This window comes from Sciurus vulgaris, assembly GCF_902686455.1.
Source record: "Sciurus vulgaris genome assembly, chromosome: 10".
In the NCBI taxonomy this organism is placed as follows: Eukaryota; Metazoa; Chordata; class Mammalia; order Rodentia; family Sciuridae; genus Sciurus; species Sciurus vulgaris.
In genome coordinates this window covers 129,380,731-129,405,936 of record NC_136470.1, presented here as the reverse complement: position 1 = coordinate 129,405,936, position 25,206 = coordinate 129,380,731, and the positions used below count along the sequence as shown (strand labels likewise).

The window sequence follows — 25,206 nt, the reverse complement described above, 5'->3', positions numbered from 1 at the left end:
CTTCTGGAAAGAGAGACCAACACTTATTTCCTTTCTTTCACCTGGTAGAAGAGAGGAGAGTTAAATGGTGTTAACCTGGTAAGGAATCCCTGTGTATAAATGGTAGATTTGAGGGTAAAGAATTTAAACTACGTCCTCTGTAAGGGTAGACAATAAAGAATTTCCTCTTGTGTGTAGTTGTGGTAGAGGACAGTGACTGCTAAATAGCTAGAACATGGTCTTTCCGGTAACTAGAAGACAGTGCCTATGCACATTTTAGAGACATCTGGCTATAAAATATGTTCTTTAGATACAAATTGAAAAATAATAAGCTATTATAAAATATGGTAGAATATCTTCCTCCGACAATTTACCAACTTCTGATCCTATTAAACTTCCACAGAATCTACAGGGAATTTAACAAGCTTACTCTAGATGTTACCTTATAAAGTAAAACTGGAACTAACCTATCTTACTACTTGCAATTTAAGGAAACAAAATCCAATGAACACATTAACAAATTTCACCAAATATATTCTACTAGGCTTAAGCAATCCCCCCTCACCCAAAAGTAAGCCAGTTTTATCCACTGCAAGACAAACTACAACAGTTTTATCAGGATGCATATAAATAAAACTGCTGAATTCCTTTGTAGTAGGAAAAACTACAAATAAGCACCCCAAACCACTACTCACTCCTCCTTCTCCAGGATATTTTTTTAAGAGCAAGAGAAAAATAAGCATCCCTTGCAATTTAATTGAAAAAAAAAAATCATATCATGTACCAATTATTTCTAAGTCTATACAAGATACAAGTGAATGGGGAATGCCAAAATCACCAGCAATTCAACACTAGTAGTATTTTTGCAAAGAAATGTAGATTATATGAAAACTCCCTTCTCCCAGGCAATGATCTGGGAAGAAAATGGTTACTTTAAAATGACATTTATAGGTTTTCAAATATCGGCACCAAATGTTCACATTAATTATTCTGAGCAAGTTTTAGGAATTAACATTTCCTAACAAAATGGATACACAAAAAAAGAGTGAACAGTAAGGAAATACCTTCCAAGCAATACCTGCATGCTAAGCACCAGTACGTAAAATAATCTGATTGGCTCATTTCCAAAGCTCCTGAGATTTGCCCAGTTTGGACACAGCATGCCTCACTGCTCAGCTAACAGAGCTTCTTCCCAAATCATGGGCACAGAGTATCTCACTTTTTGGCAAGGCAAGATTAAGCAAAACAAGTTGAAAAGTTTTTTTTTTTTTTTTTTTTTTTAATAAGCAAAGGAAATCAAAACAATCCTTTATTATAATAGCTCTCTACTTTCTCTATTAAAGAGAAAAAAAAAAAAATCAAACCACTATGTAAAATGCCTGAATGAAAAACTGAAAGCAAGATTGACAGTATCAGTTCAAGTCTATGTAACCCTTTATTACATTATATTTATAGAAACATTATGGTCAACTTTACACAAGTTTTCCTTATTTCATTCTCAGACTACAGGATTTTATTCTCATTTATAATAGATTTTTAACCTCTGAGAATGGTGTTGTTGCATCTGAATTTACAAACGACTGGATGTTAACTTTCCTGAAAACCATTGTATTTTTATAAAATGTTATTTAAAGCTACAGCTAAAGTCAAACTTTTCTTCAAAAAAAAAAAAACAAAAACAAAAACAAAAAACAAAAAAAAAAAAAAACTAAGGTGTTTAAAACATAAATTTATACAAATATTCTAATACCAGTGTTGAAAAGAGCTTATGGAAGATTATAAAAGGGGCAACTATCATACAAAAGAATTCTATGGTCAAATCTTGTTAGAAAAATTTCTTTTTATAAATAAACTTCTTTCATGATAGAAGACAAAAATCAAGAGATTTCCATTTTCTCCTAAAAATAAGTAGTTGTTCAAGACATGGGCTGAGTGTATTGAATATTGCTTCTTTGAAAACAGAAAAACATGAGTCAGGAATTCCATTCTTTGGGTATTGGTATTGTCCAAGAGAACCCCACTGAGGAAAACTAGTCAGCAAATCTACCAAGAGGAGTTTCAGGTCCCTTAATTTTGATATTCATCTTAGTAAATATAAAACTTCGGCTACTTGAACACTGGAACTTGTAAAGTGCATTACGGTATATGAAACACAACATTAGTGCCAAATTCACTCTGTAGGAACTTAAGGGACTTAATATCACCAACTGGGCAACCAAAACAACATTATAGTTTTCTGTCAGATTTTTATTTGAAATCTAATTCAAATTGTCAAAGCTACAAAAGGGGGGAAGACATCTGTATTATTTTGCTAAGTCACAACATCCTAAAACAAAATACTACTACTGCCAGCAGATCCATTATACACATTTCTGATGAAATTCATTAGCACAATAAAAATTTCATCTTCGGAAACAGCCACAATGAAAGTAATTTATACAATATAAAACAATGACAGGTCTACAGATGCAGTTACTCATGAGTTTACACATGCATTCACAAACAAACAAAAAAAACCCAGGAATGCTCTTTCATTTGATTTTTTTTGTTTTGTTTTTTTAAAAAACAGACCATTCAGGCACAAAACAAAATCGCATTTCCAGTAAGTGACAGCATCTTAAAAACGTATGTCAGTGTTTGTTTTTCTTTGACTTTTTATGAGACCTGTGTGGAGATCGGGACTGGGATCTGGATTTCTTCCCTGATTTTTTAGGGGATCTAGATCGTGATCGCCTAGACCTTTTAGGTGTCCTTGACCCAGATGGTGATCTAAGGAAACAAAAAAACAAAAACAAAAACAAAAACAACAACAAAAAAAACCACAATTTATCAAGTACTCATGTGATCAAAACTGTTTATCCATAAATTGTTTAAAATGATCTTTAAGAGAGCACAACAAAAGTCACTAAAATAAGACTGTGAACGTCTCAAATTTATATTTTGCCCACTGTGTGGATATACCACACACACACACACACACACACACACACACACACACACACACACACACACACACACATTCTGTAGTTACTATGCAATTCATCAATGATCACCACGGTTAAGCACCTGTTTGTAAAGAGAGATTTCTATGCCCCCCACCCCTGCTTTACTGAATCCAAATCTCTAGAGGCAGGGACTGAATCTGCATTTTTAACAAGTTCACCAGTCAACCAATAATTATCAAAATTTGAACCTCTGATCTACAAGGTAACTTTCAAGATAGCACCTAAGATCAGTCACAAAACTTTAAATACACAGCAGCTTTGCAACCTATCATCTTGAGGGAAGAAACTTCAACTAATGCAATATCATTCAAGGGCATTATCTAAGAGTATAATTTTGTTAAGTGTGTTCATGAGATTCTCAAGAAATAAACATGTACCCGTATATACATATACCACATTACTACACACACATGCAAGAGTATTTAGAAAAGGGGAAAGCTATCAAGAGATTGTACTACTAGTTACGATAATAAAATGTTAGTATATAAAGCAGTTTTAGCTCTCAGAAAAATCTCTATAATACCAATAAATTTAACATTTTCTTGAACCACTTTTAGGTTTATGAACTAAGGGAGGAAATAAAGTATAGGAAATACTAAATTATACCTGAAGAATGGTATTAAATGGTATTTATGGTATTATTTCCACAAATCTCCAACCACAAACTTGCTAAAATATTCCTATGGGGGGGATGCATTTTTCTTTCAGCTTTGACATAATCTGAGAATATTCAACAGAAACTAAAGAGCAGAATGAAAAGTAAAGCAACTATCCCAGGCCATAGGAAACACTGATACATCTAAAATCTTGGCTGGTCTTTAACTTGTTGGGAGCCTTCTTGTACTTTGGTCATGAGAGCTGGTAGGGATGTAGGGAAGAATAACCTAAAATAAGTGTTATCTCTCTTGTTTTCTAAAATCCTCTTAAAATTCTGCCAACCAAATTATGTTCAAAAGCTGGTAGCATAACAAGGAAACTGGTATTTGAAATGCTATAAAAAAATGACTTGCATATTTACCTTTTGGCTTTTTTGCTAACATCTCTTGGAGAATCTTTGTGAGATGACCTGGACCGTGAGCTTTCTTTATGAGATTTTTCTGATCGGCTCTGAGCGCTCCGATTTTGGTTGATGGGGGATTTCAACTCGTCTACCACTGCATACTGCGAGATGGGCTGGGGGATGTACTATGTCGCCTTTTCCTATGGAACAAAGCCCCAAAACATTTCATGAGTGAACAAAGGATAAGGTATGTGTTTTCCTTTTATTAGATTAGCTAGTAACTCCTACCAGTTTACACTAACTGTTGTTAATATTTTCCATAACGCTCAAAATTCTCTATAACTAGAACAAACAAGCCAAAATAGGCCGATCGAAAGAAAACAGAATTCAGCTATAATTAAATTTTCTTTTGCTCTAAGACAGATTATTGAGACAATCAACAAACTTTAATTACAGTCTCTGGACTAGATAACAGTTTTCTTTGATGTTATTTTTCTGATCTGATACTTTTATTGAGATTAAATGAGTATGGTTAAGAGAACTGGATATCCTGTTGTTCAATTATCCTTAAATGGTTGGAATCAAGAGTGAAAAAGGAAGAATAAAGCAAAAGCAAAAATATTTTGACATTTGGGGAATGTACATGAAGGGACCCAGAGAACTATACTATTCTTTCAACTTTTCTGTAAATCTGAAATTATATCAAATAATATAATACACAAAAGTAACAGGTTTTGTTACTCAATTAGTGTTATCTGAAGTAGCTCTAGAGTAATTATGCCAGAATTTATTTGCAATTACTTTTTTTTTTTAATGTGAAAAGCTTCAATTCTGTCAACTAAACCAATGTTCTTTACTAAGTCAGAGACCTAGAAACTATGAGTAAGAAATAAAAATTGAAAGAGAAATGCTGAGAATGAGGGCTTAAAGCAAAAAGCAAGTCACTGTGGCCTATGTACACAATCTCCTTCAAACTAAGACTGAGAGACTCAAGTTTACAGGTAGCAGCCTCTGCACAGAAACTGGAAAAAAGTTCTTAACAGTGGAGGTGAAAAGGAAGATCTAGCAAGCTGTTCTTTTATTTAAGGCTTCAGGTTTACTACCTACTACTGCTAACTGAATACTTGCACTCGACTACAGCTAAGGATACCATAAGAGCCCAGGTAAAGGGAAGATGCCCTAGTTAGTTTAAGACCCAAGTAGTAGCAACAGCCTACCCCATTTTTTTCAGCTAACTTTGCCTCCTATAGGCAGGAATCAACAAGCTTATCATGAAAACACACCCAGTTTGCTGGTATCAAGATGAAAATATTATAAAATGAAAAACCATTCCAAAATCAGTACACACAACAAACATGAGAGATGTTATACCTTTCTTTCCTTGTTGGAGTACACTCATCTTTTTTTTTCTTATCTTTGGATCGAGATTCCAACTTTTCTTTATCCTTCTTATCTCTTTCTCGTTCTCTTTCTAATTCTTTCTCTTTCTCCTGTTTTGTTGTTTTTAAAGAAAATATTTAGTTGCTTAAAAAAAATTAATCAAGGCTAATCACTTTAATGTAACAAAATTTTCTCTTAGGGAACAATTTTTAATATCTTAAGGTATAATACAATTTTCAAAAAAATCTACCTTTCCAGGAAAACTAGCTTTTATACTGAATATTAATTATTATTATAACAATAATGATATTATAGTGATAATAACAGCAACTACATATTTACTGAGTGTTTACCATAGCCCAAGTAATGTACTAAACAATTTCCCATATCCTAGGATCCGTAATATCACCCTCATTCTAGACATGAAAACTGAGACTTGAAAAAATTAAGTACAATGTCCATGGTCACAGCCCAAGCTTTACAGTCAGACCTCTTCCTGCCTCCTATCCCACATACCCACCACCACCCCCACCACCAAAAAAAAAAAAAAAAAAAAAAAAATCAGAAAAAGTTAGCGATGCACTAAATGTTCTATCATGGATTACAATTAGTAAAAAGTGACTCTTCTAATTGCACAGCAAGTTGATTTAATCAAGAGTTCTTACTAAAGGAATAAGCTGAAAAGGGTGAAATGGCCATTCATAATAATCTTCACCATAATTTTATTACGGAGAAACAAGTACCAGCTATAATGGGAATTTTACGTGCTAATTTATAAAAACATAAGCAGACTACATAATGATATAATTATATAAACCAGAAAATAGTTTCTTTGCTTATCTCCAGATGCTATAACTGCCACTTCTCACTTGAAATTCTGATTTGTGCTGATAAGTTATAAACAAATGAGTGGCTACAGACAAGACAGGCTGGGGTTATGGCTCAGAGGTAGAGGGGGTGCCTAGCATGTGTGAGGAACTGGGTTCAATTCTCAGCATATAAATAAAATAAAGGTCCATCAACAACTAAAAAAATACATATTAAAAAAATACTTCTATCCCTTAAAAAAAATATCCATAAAGATAACTTGGTTCTTCAACAGAAATTTTTCTACGATATGTATGTATCAAAAAAGCTATTTGATAGCTGACAATTCCAATTTTTAAGAAGTTAAAAAAGCCTGTACCAGATGTTGGAAAACTTTCTGTGTAATGCCAGATAGTAAATATTTTGTTTTGTGGGCCACAGTCTTTGTCACAACTGCTCAACTCTGTCACTGCAGCATGAAAGACAATTCATACTGAATGAGCATGGCGTGTTCTAATAATATTTAACCAAAAAAATCAGGCACAGTCTACTAATCCTCAACACATGCCTTCATAAAACACAAGCTTGTCTACAACTAAATCACGGAATGCAAGGAGACTAACGTGGTCATACATGTATAACTCGTTTTGAACTTGCTACCATTAGCACAAGTGAGCAACACAAGGCTTCTGTGCAGATTAATATTTCACCACTATTCCAAAGGAACTCAAAGGGTAAATTTTACTAGCATCTTTTTAAAAAATCTGTTATTATTATTATTATTTTTATTTTACAAATACAACATACAGAGTGCACATTTTAAAAGTGGTGCTGAGGAGACTGATTTCCTCAGATCCTTAGGAAACATCTTCCTGACTGAAATGCATACTATATAGAAACCATTCCACAGTTAAACAACTTAAAATATCTTACACATTTCAATTCAATAAAACGTAATAATAGTAGCTGTCATCTAACAATCTTGCAGAATTGGAAACATCAATCCAGTTCACAGAAAAGCCTGAGGGTGCACATCAGAAAGTGGCAGTAGGATTCCATAGGTCTAAGCAAGTGCCTCAGCCCCTTTACTAGACCACTCCCAATACCAGTTCTGAAAATAAATAGCACACAAGTGATTTCAAGCTCTCTTCTATAACTTTTTCCTAGTTCTCTATTTTTATTTCTATTATTATTATTATATTATTATTATTATTTTGCAATGACAGTCAAAATAGAAGCTAAAATATCAGCCCCATCAAAACCCCTGAGTTTCAACAATTACCATGTGGGACTGCTGGTTCTAGAATTCTCTTGCATATTCCTATATATTTTGCTATGCACAAGAATACAAAGTCCCTCAAAAGCTTGGAATTCACTGATGAGGCATTCTGCCACTTAAAGAAGTCCTGAATGAGCTTCCTGACACCAGAACTTCTCAAACCCTGTTTCCATCTTTATCTCCATGCCAGTTTTCAGGGTGGTTATTGTCTCACTGCCACAAACTTCTTCCTGTGGGGTTCTTTCAGCTTTTAAAGTATGCTCGTACTAGAATTAATCTTCTAGTTCACAAACAGTATGCAGAATAAAACAGTATGTGTGTTGCCTTAAGACCTCTTTTCCAAGGGGAAATGATCTTAAAATACTGAAATTCACATTTCTAAGTGTTCACAACCAGTACACAACAATTTACACATCGAAGGATATAATCTGAAATATATTTCCTTAAGTATACCAATATACTAATATTCTAGGATGTCACATAAGTAATTTTGGAAATCACATATTATTGAATATATTTATTCCTTACTCGTTGAAGAAGTTTATCTCTGTAGTGTTCTACTTGCTCTTGGAAACTTTGGCCTGGTTTTTTAGGTCTTTTTCCAGACTCCAATTCATCCTGAAACTTCATAACTTTGAGCTGTGAAATAAAACATTTTTAAAATAAGTATTTTCAATTACTTATAGTTTCTTAAGCACTCTTGTGCTCTCCTACAGTGAAATGCTATCTGATTAGGATTCAGTCAACAAATAACACTAAACATAAAACTGTCTTTTCTGAAGGTCACTTGTCAGACAAACCCATCCACACAAAATGCAAGCAATCAGACATCAGGCCACATGCTCTCTACAAAGCCATGAAAGAACTCAAAAACCACAAACTATGCTTCATACTCTTAAGAACTTATTCTCAATACAATTATGAATTGGGATCTGGTTCTCCAAATTAGAAAAGCAAGGAAACTGGAGGAAAGCATACTCCAGGAAGATGTAGTGTCAGCAGAACATAGACAAACAATCAAAAAAAAAAAAAAAAAAAAAACTCCCACAAAGGCAGTATTCTGATTAAAGCTTGTGTTAGACCAAACACAGAGCTGCATAGTCTGAAGATTTCACTCTACTTCTAGCACAATACACAAAGAAAACATTAAGTCATATTTGGAATGTATTTTTAAGACAATAAGAATAAATATGAATTCAAAAAATTTGAAAAACTTCTATTCCATTTCTTACAACTTATCCTTTAGAATGTCCACATAAAGGCTATTTATACAAGAATATTCACTACAACACTATTTGTAAAACTAAATCACCTACATGTTCAACAAGAGATTTCTGGTTAATTATACAAAATACACAAATAAATATGCAATGAAAATCAGAAAGCATATACAAGAAATTGGTAAAATCAGTTACAGGGAGAAAAAGAATGGAACAGACAAGATTAATTTCATTTTATTCTAGAGATTTAAGTATTTTGTTATCTTTTACTATTATGTAAAAAAAATACTAAAAAGAACAAACTCATCATGTATTTTGAACTTAAAGATTTCACAAAACAGCTATAATAAAAACTACCTGGAGGCTTAAAGGAGTTTAACTCATGCAAGAAATTTACCAAGGAGAGACTACTTTCTTCTTGGACTAAGGGAGAGCAAATAAGGTGAAAACCATGAGAACTTGGAAGTTGTTAGAAGTGGAGGTGGTAAGTGCAAGGATCCACCCTGTGAAGTCCCAAACCTGTCCGATCTAGCTCTATTCAACGAGATGGGGAAAGCAGTCTTGTTTGGAATTACCAGAGGTTAACATCTAATCCTGTTTTATTCAGGCACTAATATGTTCTTTTAAATGGCTATGTGCTACTAAGCATTTTATTTATATTGGAAAAACAACATCTTATTTGTTTCAGGCTTTCCATCCCCACCCTTCATTACAAATAAAATGGAAACAAACTATAATTTCCTCCCAGTCCAAAATTAAAGTGGTATTTTCATGATTTTTGGACTTCATGAATGTTTTTCGTAAGTTCTCAAAATTTTTCCCCATTTACTACCTAATTTCACTTCTGTAGTCAGGGTTTTATAATCAAGAGTTTTCAGGTACTCTCCTCTTTTAAAATCTTACAACTCTTTGCACTTTTTTCATGTTTTAATGATTATTACATTTAAAAAGACAGTAAGCTGTAAGATTGGGGGTTAGGAGGATGCAGCAATAAAAATGGCTGAGCTTATTATTGTATGCAGCCTTGACCAAAGTAAATGGGAATTTTTTTTTTTTTTTTTTTTTTTTAAACCAAAACTAACTGTCCAAAGGGCAACAACCAAACTGTTACTTATGGGAAAGGAGGAATTCCTAGGGATTTTTAAAAAAATCATTATAAAATTCTAACTCAGTTCTCTGCTAATACAAGTCTACCCTTAGGCCTCAATCATAAATCAAGATACCCCAGAAAAAAAGGTTGATTACAGGCCTCAACGCAAAAGAAAGCAGTCCACACAATGGCTCATTAGCCATCTATATTCCCTTGTTGCCTTGGGACAATAGCCAGGTATCCCTTCCTACTTAACTACTCATTCTTTCCTTAGGAACCAGGTTAGAAAGGGATCTTTCTCCTTCAAAAATACAGAAGATCCTTCACTTGGCTCCCAGCCCACTATTCTCCAACTCTTGCTGGCTGAAACGGGGACAGCAGAATAGGAAAAGGCAACTCCACCTTAGGTATGACTCTAAGTGGTGTCTGAAAAATTAAAAATTTGCTCCTGATCAATACTACAATATCATAACCACCAAGTGGGAACTTCATTCCATGTTATTAAATCTCAGTACTAGCAAACAAGGGAGAAGAATTAGATAATACTAAGATGAAGCCAAGATCTATGTTTAAAAAATAGGATTTGGTTCAGAGTCCAAATCCCATGAGTCAATTGTGAAAGGCAGCACCATGAGAGCAGGACAAATAGTCACTGAATATTTAAAAAGGGAGAGGCCAGACTGTAAGAGAACACACAAAGCATGGAAATGTATACTCACACGGTATGTGCGGGGGGGTGCGCACAAACACGTGTATCACACACACATTTATACACAGAACGTAAAAAGAATGAAGTTCATAAAATCCAGTCAAGTTAAGAAAAGTTTTCTTCTCTTTATGTAGAAGCAGCAAATAGAACATTTTAAAATAATTTTAAAGTTTATTTTGGCACTTTTAAGAGGTAACTTAAATCATCAAGAAAATATATTTTATTGAACTCAATCTTTACTTTTAAAGGTTTCATTACAGCAGTAAGGCAAAGCTTCTCAGTAAAATGAAAGGAGGACTCAGAGTAGGAAGGGGCATGTGCCCGTCAAAAAAGGTCCAACTCCCTGTCTAACTGTGAAACACTGAAACCAGGCTAAATCATGTCTAGATTGCTTTATGGCTAGGAGTTTATATTAGTCTGTCTCTAATTTTTGATCATTCTAGACTCCAATACATATTCTGCCACTATCATATGGGTAGCTTAGAGAAGTTATTTAAAATCTCTCTATCTCCATTTATTCACTTGCTAAATAAAGAAAACAGTATTTCCCTCATAAGGTTCTTGCAGAGACTGACTGTGTAGCAATTAACAGTAGTTAATGATACTTAGTGTTAGCTGTGTTTGAATTTGCTGTTAGCATCAGGCTTAACATTTGCAAAATTTAATGCCTTCCACTACCACTTATTTATTCCTATACTACCCAATGGTGCTTAACTGCTTATCTTATAATGTCTCTGAAAATAAATAATTCTGTATGCTTTTAATATAAAGGTCCAACAGTATGTTTGTTCACTGATACACATCATCTATTTCTAAAACAATTAAATTATTAACTCCAAAAATCTCTCATCTCCACTTATAATTGACACCATGTTGATTCTGTATAGGGTTAAAACCAAATGTTTTCTGTGTTGACTTTTGGTTGGGTGATAATGGAGAAAGAAGTAGACAAGAACTTGACCAGCAGTAACTCTGTGGAGAAGTGGATAAGCTCACTAATGTGGTGGCTCTTAATTAGTAAGAAGAATAAGGCTGCTATGCAGCAGCAGACATTCAAAAAACTTCAGGGAATGGCAGTGTTAAAATCCATTCTCATGCATTCTTTTGATGTTCTAGACTGACCATTGCTGTCACTTGCTGGGAATGTTTCATCATCTTGGAGTACTAAAACAACCTTTCTTTTTCTGACATGTCTGAATAGCTTTGATTTTAAAAAGGGCATTTTTAAAAAGGAGATGGAAAAAAGGAGAGAAAAGTCTGTGAGATAGTCTGAGCTATCCTATATATTTTTCTCCTCTTAAAGATAAGACCCACTCAAAGTCTATCTAGTCTTTCCCCAGTCTTTAAAGGTACAAACATTTAAAATAAGCTCACTATAATAAAATATATCACTTGAGTGTGCCAGAAAGTATTTTATCTTTTTTCTTGTTACAGGACTATATACATTCAAAATATAATGAATTTCCTATATGAATCAGACAAAATCTATTAATTAAATTCACTTCTTTGGAAGATTCCCTATGTACCTGCCATATTCTAGAGATACAATAAACAGGAAACAGACTTGGTCCTTTCCCCTCATGAAAACTGCAACCTAATGGGGAAACTAGATATTAATCAATGAAGTAAGCCGGCAAACAAAACACAGGTATGCGCACCCCACAATACGTGTAAAATCACAGAGAAAAACAGAAGGAACACAGTCCAGCAGGGAAGAAAAGGTTATTGTGAGAGAAGGAATGCTTAAACTAAGAGGCCTGACAGGTTCAAGAGGCTTCTGAGCAGAGAGGGGGAACGGTGTGTACACAGGTATGCTGCCAGGGGGAGGTAAGCCTGGGGGAGAAGGTCAAGGCCCACGGAGTACAGCTAGCTCCAGTGTCAAAGCCATACTAACCTCAATCTCACGAAGCTTAGCTCGTTTTTCCTCACTCATTTCAGAGTATTTAGAGAACTTGGACTCAGTCATTTCTTCTTTGATTGGATTAGAGTATAAATGATGCTCTTCCGACTTGGAACTTTGGGTATCTTCTTCATCTTCACTTTCTTCTTCTTGACTTTGGAAACAAGGAGAATACATAGTACATCCGAACATCAAAAAAGGTTATGTTTTACGGACTGAATATTTTATTTTTCACTACCTTAGAGTTTAAATAACATTAGCAAAACATGAGGACAACTCATCCCTAAAACATATTTGCAAAATATCTGAGTAAATAATACTTTATGAACATTTTTGTAAAACTTTTTCTCCACAGAAAGTTTGAGCACTACACACTTGAACAAATTTTGCTTATGTTAATGATATCTATGTGCCTATCGTTCTGCAACAAATTTTCTTTGCAGTAGTTAATATAAAATTTAAATATAAACTTCAAAATATAAAAAGGGCTGGGAATGTAACCCAGTATTTGTCTAGTATGCACGAGGCAGAGTTCAATCTCCAGTACTACAAAAAGAAAAAAACAAGAGCTATGCTGCTTGGATAACGTTAAATATGTACATATTTTTCAATTGCTAATATAATTTTTCAAGGCCTGAGCAGTTGTCTTAATTGGCTTTGGCCTCAGCCCTTAGTTAACAGTTCTAGGTTCAGTTTTCATCGCAGCTTCCTTTGCATTCACTTCTTTTAAAGGGAAATTCAAAATTAAAAGCTCACATAAATTCATTACAAAAGAAATTAATTTTTGGAATTCTTCTGCCAAGTCTTAGTAGGCTATATTTTTGTTAAAAATCTTTGCAAATGCAATAATCAGTAGATACAAAAAGCAGCTGTAAGTAAAAAGGCATTTTGGATGCAGCCACTAGAGAGTAGTAGTGAGTCTGTGTAATTTTTTCTCACTTTCAGTTATTTTTATATTATCAAGATTTTTTTTGGAGTTCCTAAGAAGAATCAAAAAAATCAAGAAGGAAAAAAAGTGTAAATTATTCTGATTCTTGCTATCAAAGAATTATTTCAAAATCAATACTAAAATGCATTCATATTCTAAACATTATCATAAGTAACTTTATGTACCCCCCCAAATTCCAAAACCTTCAGAAATAAAACCTACTTAACAATATATTTGAGTTCTTCAAGTTTCTCTGATGGCTTTCCTACCCTTCCTGCCTTCTAAATTACTTTTATTAGTACAATACACATTCTAAAGTGATGATTCCAATCATGAGATGTGACTAATGATAGGATCATGGACATAAAAAGTATAAGAAATCACTGTTTTAAAGCAAAGGGAACTAAACCTACTCCAAACTCCTCAACCTCAGACAGCTATTTCCATTAGCAAGCCACTCTATTTTGTAACTATTTTATCACAACATTGCTGACTTACTCTGATCACACATTTTTTGCAAAGACCTCACTATGTCAAGTTTCCCTCATATCAAGCTGTGTTTCTACAACCTGAATGATCCTACCTTCCTTAACAATCTAAAAACCCATTTATCAAATCCACATAAATCCTGTATTATTGCCGAGAACAAAAAGGAACTTTTCCCTTGTTCCCTTTCCATCTGAGATACGTAAGTCTATTTTTTTAAATCAAAAGTCTTGTTTACATTCTTGATACCACCTCTTTTTACTTAAAAGTTTACTTCCTTTGCCAATGGCTTTTTTAAATGTCCAATGCCCCCTAAAAATTACCAATACAAACTTGCAGGAAAATCTGGGCACAGAGATTCCTACAATAACACTGTCAAATGCAAAAACAATTTTGGAGTGATTACCAAAGAACAAAAATCAAGATTATTACTTTTCTATGCTGCAAAGAAAAGACTGTACTACTTTTATTCATTCTTAGTTCATCTGAAGTGTTTACATTTAAATAACAGAATGTAAAGCAATGTACTACCTAAAAGAAAAGAAGTATAACCTTCCCACTCACATTTTAAAAATCATTTTTTGTGGCTTTTGACCAAAGAAAAAATCATTTTTGTAGATTTGGTAACAAATATTTGAAATAAATGCAGTCAATCACTTAGTAACTACCAAGTGAGAATGTACCAGAATGTACTCAAAAGCAAAGTGAAACAAGATGCATAAAAAGACCAGAAACCAAAACTCTTTATTCAGTAGAAAAACAATAGACGACTAAAAACAACCCTCTCTCAAGTTTTTTTAAAAGTGAAGTTTTTTTTCTTCGCTATTAATTCAACCATTTACCTCTTAAAGAAAAAAAAAAAAAAGGAGTGTATATGCACTGGAAACAGTATATCTGAAACTTAAGATTCTTACTTTTGATTTTCTTCTTCCTCTGATTCTTCATGCTGGTCAAATAACTCCCACTTAGAAGTTGTTACAGCTAAATGGAAGTAAAGAGGATGTAATTCCATATGGTAAATCAGCATTTTTTCAGCAACAGCTTAACAACTGAATGTTTACATTATAGAAGTTTTTAATCTATGTTTATCTATTCTTTGAACAGTCAATTCTCTGTAAAATCTCTTCACACCTACAATTTTATTCAAACTCAAAAACTTGTCATTCTTATTTCTGTGTTGGATGGTAACATTTGTGTCATCAGAACTTACAAATATCATTAACAATTTAGTGCTAGGTCCAATCTGCATAATAAGCATTATGGGAGGGTCAAAGCTTGATTTCTCTGAAACTGACCTCTAAGCAGAATTTCAACAGGTAGCTTCCCATCTATATTTTCTACTAAAAAAGTTTTTGGTATTTCTGTGATTACTCTCCAAGCCTCCAAAGGGAAGAATCTGAGACACTGACTAGAACAAGAGCAAGCACAATGACAGCTCACACTAGACATAACACGTGGTAACACTGAATCTTAAGAATGAAGTATGTTATAAAACAAAAAAGGAAAACACACATACACATTAATGATTAATTTATGAGGACTCAAATTTTTTAAAAATTGATTTATTATACTTTTACTCACCTTGTGCTTCCAATTCAGATTCATCTACAGCTTCCCATTTTGATGGGGCAACTTTAAATATAGGCTCATTCTTCTTTGAGTCTTCAGCTGCATCCACTAATGGAAAAAGAAGAACTATTAACTCTCACTACTAGGGGATGATACAAGCTAAAGGGTTCAGGAATATTCACAAAATTTTTAAAAACAAAGTAAATAAGGTCACACATGGGAAAATATTGATAGTATCAAGAACAAGGATTATAATTACCTCAATTCTATGCTCCTGAGGTCCAAGTTTTGAACATTATACAGAACCCCAGTCCACCCCAAGACCCTAGTGGATACCTGAACCCACAGAGAGGCACCAAACTCTTTATATATACTATGTTTTCCCCTATTTGCATATTTATAATAAAGTTCAATTTATAAATTAGGCACAGTAAGAGAATAACAAAAACAATCATAGAGTAGAATAATTAAAACACTGCACTGTGATACAAGTAAACCATACAAATTATTATTGGAAATTTCCATTTAATATTTTTAGACCAAGGTTAAAAGCAGGTAATTGAAACTGAAAAGTGATGTGGCAAGTAAGGGAACTACTGTACTATCAACTCAGAAAATACAGGCTAGTAATATTTTAAGCAAATGGAGAGGCTGAGAAGTAAAAAACATACATATATCTTGAACACCTTTACCTATTTGTTGCCTAAACTATCAAATTCCTAATTTGTTAATATTTTACAACTTTAGGCAGCTAAGAAAACTGACTCTGTTAGATTAGAAAAAGTAATAATAAAAACAGAACTGGTAAGACCAGGTATATGGCATTGTGAATATAAATGTGAATACGATTTGATCAATAATTTCCTGACAAGACAAAAACAAACTTACTAAGGCCATCTATGCTAAGCCCATGGCCAATATCATTCTAAATGGTGAAAAACTGGAAGCATTCCCCCTAAAAACTGGAACAAGGCAGGGATGCCCTCTTTCACCACTTCTATTCAACACTGTCCTCGAAACTCTAGCCAGAGCAATTAGACAGACCAAAGGAAATTACAGGGATACGAATAGGAAAAGAAGAACTCAAACTATCCCTATTTGCTGATGACATGATTATATATTTAGAGGAACCTGGAAATTCCACAAGAAAACTCTTAGAACTCATAAGTGAATTCAGTAAAGTAGCATGATATAAGATCAATGCTCATAAATCTAATGCATTTTTATACATAAGTGATGAATCTTCAGAAAGAGAAGTTAGGAAAACTACCCCATTCACAATAGCTTCTTAAAAAATAAAATACTTGGGAATCAATGTAACAAAAGAGGTGAAAGACCTCTACAATGAGAACTACAGAACACTAAAGAAAGAAATTAAAGAAAACCTTAGAAGATGGAAAGATCTCCCATGTTCTTGGATAGGCAGAATTAATATTGTCAAAATGGTCATACTACCAAAAGTGCTATACAGATTCAATGCAATTCCAATTAAAATCCCAATGACGTACCTTACAGAAATAGAGCAAGCAATCATGAAATTCATCTGGAAGAATAAGAAACCCAGAATAGCTAAAGCAATCCTTAGGAGGAAGAGTGAAGTAGGGGGTATTACAATACCAGAACTTCAACTATACTACAAAGCAATAGTAACAAAAACGGCATGGTATTGGCACCAAAATAGACAAGTAGATCAACAGTACAGAATAGAGGACATGGACACAAACCCAAATAAATACAATTTTCTCATACTAGACAAAGGTGCCAAAAACATGCAATGGAGAAAAGATAGCCTCTTCAACAAATGGTGCTGGGAAAACTGGAAATCCATATGCAACAGAATGAAACTAAACCTCTCTCTCGCCCTGCATAAAGCTCAACTCAAAATGGATCAAGGACCTTGGAATCAGACCAGAGACCCTGCATCTTATAGAAGAAAAAGTAGGTCCAAATCTTCAACATGTTGGTGTAGGATCAGACTTCCTTAACAGGACTCCCATAGCACAAGAAATAAAAGCAAGAATCAACAACTGGGATAGACTCACACTAAAAAGCTTTATCTCAGCAAAGGAAACTATCAGCAATGTAAAGAGAGAACCTACAGAGTGGGAGAATATCTTTGCCACTCATACTTCAGATAGAGCACTAATTTCCAGAATCTATAAAGAACTCAAAAACCTCTACACCAAGAATACAAATAACCCAATCAACAAATGGGCTAAGGATGTGAACAGACACTTCACAGAAGACCTACAAGCAATCAACAGATATATGAAAAAATGTTTAACATCACTAGTAATAGGAGAAATGCAAATCAAAACTACACTAAGATTCCATCTCACCCCAATTAGAATGGCGATTATCAAGAACACAAGCAACAATAGGTGTTGGCAAGGATGTGAGGAAAAATGTACACTCATACATTGCTGGTGGGTTGCAAATTAGTGTAGCCACTCTGGAAAGCAGTGTGGAGATTCCTTGAAAAACTTGGAATGGAAAAACCATTTGACCCAGCTATCCCACTCCTTGGCCTATACCCAAAGGACTGAAAATCAGCATACTACAGAGATACAGCCATATCAATGTTCATAGCTGCTCAATTCACAATAGCCAGATTGTGGAACCAACCTAGATGCCCTTCAATTGATGAATGGATAAAGAAACTGTGGTATATATATACAATGGAATATTACTCAGCTAAAAAATAATAAAATTATGGCATTTGCAGGCAATTGGATGAAATTGGAGAATATCATGCTAAGTGAGATAAGCCAATCTCAAAAAACCAAAGGACGAATGATCTCGCCGATAAGCAGATGATGGGGGGTGGAAGGGAGGCAAGAATGGAGGAAGGAGTGACTGTACAGATGGAAAAGAGGGGTGGCAGGGGTGGGGGGGGAGGGAAAAAAAAAAGAATGAATCAAAAACTATTACCTTAGGTAAATGTATGATTACACAAATGGTATGCCTCTACTTCATGTACAAACAGAGAAACAAGATGTATCCCATTTGTTTACAATAAAAATAAATTTAAAAAAAAAAACTTACTAATATTAAGGGAGGCTATCTCAACAAAGAAAGGAGACCATAAAAAAGTCTTGTCCTTGGTATAAACATTTATCTTGGTATAAACATATATAAGGATATTTGAATTTAGAAACATCTAAAAAAAGTGATACCTTAAATAGAAATAATTTTTTTCCATCTTAGCATGTGTGGAAATTAGTTTGGGTAATTAAACTTATTTGCTACATTTAATGCTTAAAATCTGAACTTACAAGGCACTCCATCCAGATCATCATCAAGACTTTTTATAGGAACTCCATCCAGATCATCAATGGGAGTAGCATCAATGGGAATTCCATCTACATCTTCTAGAGGTGCACCATCAAGCTCTTCTTCAATGGGAGCACCATCAAGATCATCTGGTACATCCTGTAGAACCACGTACAACTGTAACGTTTTCTTTGCTCAATTCAGTACAAGTCAGCGTAGTTGGATAACCACATCCCAAGGTACAATGTAAAGACAATATTTTATTGTCTAGTCTGCCCAAGAAAGAGGAATTGGTACCTTTCTTTATATAATATTTACCAAGTGCTTATTGCTTCTAGGTACCATGTGAGTTAATGATGAGCAAATCCAGGTAACCCCGTCACAGAACTTAGCAAAGATTTTTGTTATTGTTGTTGTTTGAGAAGTGTGTCAGGAAATCAGATAATCACAATATACAAATACTGTTACAATAAAGACATAACACTAGAATGGTTAATAAGGAGGTTTCACTTACAGAAGTCAGAGAAGACTCCGTGAAGTTACATTTAGACTAAGATCTGATAGTGTTAGGTAAAGAGAGGTTCCAAACACAGAAGATAATGCACAAAGGGAATGGCAGGAGAAGACATTACACACTTAAGAAACTGAAACAAAATCCATGAGTTAGAGTGTGGGTTGGATCTTGGAGTGAAAACGTACAGCTTGACTAGTAAAATAAGATGAAAGACTCAAGAACTATTTAGGAGGTAAAAAGCAACAGAATAGAGAATCTGCTACCACAGTGCTGTATTTTTTCATGTGCATATTTACTTAAATAGTTATCTTTAATCAAATGAAGTCTTGCTAAATACAGACAGCTCCCAACTTACGATTTTTCAAATTTGTAATGGTGCAACAGTGATATGCATCAGAGCCTAATTGTACTCCAAATTTTGAAATGTGAGATATTCTAGGATAACAGTATGTTCTTGTGACACTGGGCCAACAGCCAGCAAGCCATTGCTCTCAGTTCAGGCACTTGATCACATGGATAACCACCTGGTATTTTACAGTGTACTGTGTTACCACCATTTTTGGATACAGATATTCAGTAAGTTACATGAGATAGTCAAGACTTTATTTAAAACTAGGCTTTGTGTTAGGTAATTTAAGTGTCCTGAGCATGTTTACGGTAGAGGGAGTTATGATGTTCAGTAGAGTGGCTGCATCAAATGTTTTTTCAACTTACCATACAAACAACTTACAATGGGTCCAACTTAATGGGTCATTTAGGACCCCATCATAAGGCATGGAACATCTATATATTGCTTTCTTTCTCTACCATATCATAAATCTCTTCATGTCATCAATTTAAAAAAAAATAGCTATAACTTGTATATAAGAACATAACACAGAAAACTCCCACTATATATAATTTTGATTCCAGGGCTCTGGCAATTTTAGCAATTGAAAAAAAAAATCACTATTTAGTGTTAAACATAGATATTTTTACAAAAAAATGCTATACACATATGTAACATATCACACCACAGTCCCAAAACAAATTTCAAAAATAATCAGACAAATACAGAGTGCTACCTTGTTTCCCTTTTCTTCAATACTATTTACAAGTCCTAAGAAATGTTTTGTAGTTTTGATCAAAAATGGTTCATGGATAAATTGCCCAATCTTCCATGCTCTGAAGCAGGTCATTACCCGTGCCTAAATAAACAGGAAATACACAATGCAGTTACTATTGTGGGCAATGTCTCAAACTTCTGTTCATAAGAAATAACCATCATAATCTGCAGAATTTTCCTTTAAACTAACATTCTTTACAAAACTTAAAGAAAATAACTAACATCTCATATTTAAAAAACAAAATTGATGTCACCTTCAAATTAAAAGGGGGCCAGGACACCCATAACGTTGTTTTTCACCACATAAGGTCAATTCCAATGCCATTAGTACTAACATGAGCCATATTCTGGGATACACTTAACAGAAAATTTAGGAAAATTGAAAATCAAAGTGGCCAAGTTTTAACCTGAATCTCCTGTGGCCCAATAAAGTACTGAACATGTCTGGTTAATATCTTCCTCTGCCTCTTCCCTAAACTATTCTGTCAGTTCTACCTTAGGGCAAAAATTTCAGATCAAACATTTAAAAAATAGATTTGTCTGAATCTCCTAGATGATGGGGTCACTGGTTATCCTTTCCAAGCTAAAAAATTTCTTAAAGTCTTCTTTTCCATGAAAGTATATGCACTTATTCGATTATAAGTAAGTTATTTTTTGGCTTTGTTTGGCTTTTCTTAACATCAGTTTACTGCTTATGAGATTATAAAAAATTAGTAACTGAATATATAAATATAAATAACTAAAATGTATGTTCCCTAATCCAATAATATTGTATGTACCATTACAAAACAGGTGAACTTCTGAATGTGCTTTGTCAAGGGGCAAAAAAAATATTTAAATAAATTAACACTTAAAACTAATCATAAACTTATGTATGGAAGAACACTTTTCCTGAACCTAAAAGTATTCAATGACTTTTTTAGCCTACAAATTAAGTAAACTTAATATTAAGGTATTTTTTCCAAAAGGTGATCATCCTAAATTTTCATATGCTTTTAAACATGAAGACGAAATGGCAGATTTTTAAACAATATTCCTAAAACACCAATGTTTTAAATGTATGCCTTATACCTGTCTTATGTACTTTTCTGGCCCTCCAATGCCCTCCTGACTCTAACCTATTTAGAAAACTAAGGCAAAAACAGTAAAGACAATACACATACCTTAAAATTTTCAGATTGCAAATGGCCCTTGAATTGTACGATAGGTAGCATTGAGGTCTGAAAATACTGACATAACTTTGTTTCAAAAACTGAAATTCAAATAATATTATTCTTTAAAATAAATTGTTCAGATTCTACCTCCTCTTCAATATGACTAGTCAATGAAACCCCTCTTTGGACTTAAAATATTTAAAAATTAATTGATTAAATCCTTAAAAATAAGACCTAGGGTAAATTCTAAAACCATATTTGAATTGCTTTAAACTCTACTATTTCTCCCAAATTTTCTCCAGTAAAGCTCCCCCAAGAGTCTTAAACACTAATTCCCTTCACAAACAAGGTACTTTACATTTAGGACACAGGTGAACCACCTAGTTCAACTTGTTCTATAAATAGGAAACTTATAAAAAATTAAGTAACTTGTCCATAGCGAAAACTAACAACAGAGTTGGATCGATTACTAAATTTTCTTTCGGAGACAAGTTTTATTCCCAAGCCTAATTTATAAAATAAAAACGGAATAGGAACTCTAGGAAACAGAAGAGAAAGATTTATTACAGAATAGCAGCATAATTTCTCAATGCCTCAAAAGTCATTAACAAAAACAATACAATAATGAACAGAAAAAAAATGGAGATGCTATAGTTAATGTATCTTTGGTCTATTCCTTTATGTATAACAATACTTATACTGCTTATTACGCAACAGCTAAACAAGAAAAAATGAGTTATTTTTTAACTTCACATATCTTGTTATTTGTCGACAATGAGGAAAATGATATTTAAAAACTGAAATAAAAATGAAAACATCATAAAAACAGTAATTAAGATCATAGCAGTTTTAGTTCAATAATATCCAAGCCAATATAAAACAGAATTCTCTAACCATAAATAAATTCAAATTATTTCGTCTTAGTGGAGGATGTTAATAATTGATCCCTCTTTTCTAAATTCCTTACCCTTAATTATTTTATTATCGGGAATATCAGCTTACATCATCATACTTACAATTTTCTATAATATGAAGCATTGGCAACTTTGGCTGAAGAGTTGTACAAAACATCAGAAACCAAATATAATCTGGCAATCTATAATGCCAAAAGATAACACAAAATGGATTAAAAATAAAAAACCATTAGCCAATAATATATCTAGAAAAAAACTCTATTGTCATTTCTTGGAACCGGGGATATAAGGCTAATGTTCAGCTATTAATTTTATAATCACTACCAATTAGAAGAGTTATATGAAATTCAACATCACCATGCCATGACACTGGCAGAAATAAAATCTGTAACTCATTTACAGTTCGGCTTGTTGATTACTTGGATGTCAATGAACAAAATAAAACTACATGGGAAAGACTGTGTCAAAAGTTCTTCATGCAAAAAGGAAACTAATTCAAATTCAAAAAGAAGTCAACTATTATCTCCTATTTACTTAATTAAATGTTCAGAAAAAGAAACCATTCCCATACCTTTTTAGGAAGAGGTGTCTTTAAGATAGACAATGATTCAGTAATGCAATCCACTATTTCTTCAGCAGCTTCAGCATTGTTAAGACAGAAGACCATTGCATCTCCAATATCATTTTTTCTTGGAGTTAATCCCCGTAAGATTTCTTCTAATTTGTCCCTCTGTCTGAATATAAATTTTTAAATTATAAATAGATACAAATTTCAAATGCTATTACAGTTTTTTGCTCATAAACTAATCTCTTTAAAATTCACTTCAGAATAAAATAGTTCTTAAAAGACTGAATGATATTAAGTCCCCTCCCCCCAAATTCATTAGCAATTTATTTTAAGAACTTATTAATGGTAAGAAAACTTTTCCTGAAACTAAAAGTTATTCAATGACTTTGTTTAAGCCTACGAATTAAGTAAACTTAATATTATAGGTATTTTTCTAAACGTCAAGAGTTATTCTCATCACGCTGAAGAAAAACCGTTCAAGTTCTGTACTCTCCTTCCTTAGGAAGTCCGATTACGTCCAAGCACTAGCAGGGGAATTAGGACAGGGCTAACCTTTTCTGTAAAGGAAATAAGATCAACAAATATTTGAGGTTCTGGCAACCATATGGTCTGTCAGTTACTCTACTGCTGTAGCATCAAAGCAGCCATAGACAGACATGTAAAGAATGGTGATGGGGTATATCCCAACAAAACGTATTTATAAAAATAGGCAGTCAGATTTATGCTTTGAGGTGGCTTGCAGATTCCTGGACTAAAGTAATGATGAACCTGTACCTACAGAAACAAATACACTCAAATACTATAAACACTCCATTAGCAAATGCTCTCACAAACAGTGCATCAATGCAACATGTTTTAAGATAAATAGACTATGCAATGAAGTATAAATGCTAAAAATCCTTTTAGCTTATTTTTCCTATGAGATATATAGAATATCCTCCAAATATTTAATAGATAAATTATGTTTTCTGCTTTTTTAAAACCAGGCTAATTGCATTTGCCAGGGCTGAGTGAGCACTAATAATATGTTTCCATGGAAGCCACCTCACAGCTCACCACACACTGTACGCTCTATAAAAAGGCTTTGCATAGTCAACATCTGACCCCCTCCTAGCCATACGGTAATTTTTTCCTCTTTATGTTTGTACTCAAAGAGGCAAGAATTCTAAGGGTCCCAGATAATTCCTTTAAGAGCATGAAGTATTCCAATGCCAGAGAAAGAAATCAATCATGTTTAAGAGATCATCAATAATTTTATCACTAGGCAGAGGACAAGGTTAACAGGACAGACACGTGTATTTGCCATAATTTTTAAAATTATAAAGCATATGATGAAAGATGTTAATTCCTTTTATTGTTTGTTGTACTTAGTTAAACATGACAGCAGAATGCACTGATTCACTGTACAAAAATGGAGTTCAACTTTTCATTTCTCTGGTTTTACACAATGTAGAGCCACACCATTCGAGTAATCATACACGTACACGGGGTAATAATGTCTGTATCATTTCACCATCTTTCCTACTCTCTGAGATGTCAATATTTTAAACATTCACAAGTGAGAAAAACATTTTATTTTATGGTTAAACCAGTAAGACTATTAATTAAAGCAAAGTGACTTTTCTCCATGTATAACAGAAAGAAAAAAAAAAATCTTACTCTTCCTTAAGTGCTCCCTTCTTACTAGGTTCCTCTACAAAAGCTTCTGTTTCTTGTTCTTCTGACATTCCATGCAGGTATGGATTTAATGGTGGTGGCCTCCAAAAGGATCCATTTTTGAACATACGAAAATCTTCCGTCCGCCATTTAGTTGGAGAATCTCCCTAATAAATATCCAGGCAGTTATTAGAAAGGTCTAAAAACTAAGGAGTGAAAGTTAACAAAGAAATTAATTCTACTTGCCTGCAGAATAGAATAAAGCTTCCACCTGTAGTAAACATGGGCAGGTGTCTGGTTTTCAAATAAGAACCTAAACAAAATTAAAAAAATTAAACATTATATTCCTTTAGAAAGGGCAACCTTCAATTAAACAAATGAGAAATACTATTTGCCCATTTAATTCTAAAAAACAATTAAAAGCAAAGAGATCCCAAAAATATTCCTTATACACTGCCACCTGCTCCTTACCCCTTTCTGATGTCCCAGCCCAGATGACTCAAGTGACTGAGTTCAATACTCAAAAGGCATGATTCTTGCTTAGTCTTACAATGATTTATATGGAACACTTACAGGTTAGATAAGACAATGGAGAGATTTTCTCCATTTTCTCTAATTTCAAAAGCAGAGATTTTACACTACTTCAAGAGTGTTAAATTAGTGTCTTAAA

General features: G+C 33.6%; 1 protein-coding gene across 1 annotated transcript in view; it reads right to left on the bottom strand.

Moving 5' to 3' along the window:
* Positions 1 to 2,398: 2,398 nt before the first annotated feature.
* U2SURP (U2 snRNP associated SURP domain containing) overlaps positions 2,399 to 25,206 on the bottom strand; it is a 47,360-nt gene continuing 24,552 nt past the window's right edge. The window contains 21 exon segments of the mRNA XM_079101070.1: positions 2,399 to 2,748; positions 4,003 to 4,088; positions 4,090 to 4,143; positions 4,145 to 4,184; positions 5,356 to 5,474; positions 7,979 to 8,089; positions 12,364 to 12,523; positions 14,698 to 14,764; positions 15,365 to 15,460; positions 18,628 to 18,784; positions 20,204 to 20,275; positions 20,277 to 20,294; positions 20,300 to 20,326; positions 21,408 to 21,434; positions 21,436 to 21,473; positions 21,476 to 21,496; position 22,415; positions 22,417 to 22,494; positions 22,884 to 23,046; positions 24,540 to 24,699; positions 24,779 to 24,849. Coding sequence (XP_078957196.1) covers positions 2,610 to 2,748; positions 4,003 to 4,088; positions 4,090 to 4,143; positions 4,145 to 4,184; positions 5,356 to 5,474; positions 7,979 to 8,089; positions 12,364 to 12,523; positions 14,698 to 14,764; positions 15,365 to 15,460; positions 18,628 to 18,784; positions 20,204 to 20,275; positions 20,277 to 20,294; positions 20,300 to 20,326; positions 21,408 to 21,434; positions 21,436 to 21,473; positions 21,476 to 21,496; position 22,415; positions 22,417 to 22,494; positions 22,884 to 23,046; positions 24,540 to 24,699; positions 24,779 to 24,849 — 1,705 coding nt within the window. The 3' untranslated portion in view covers positions 2,399 to 2,609.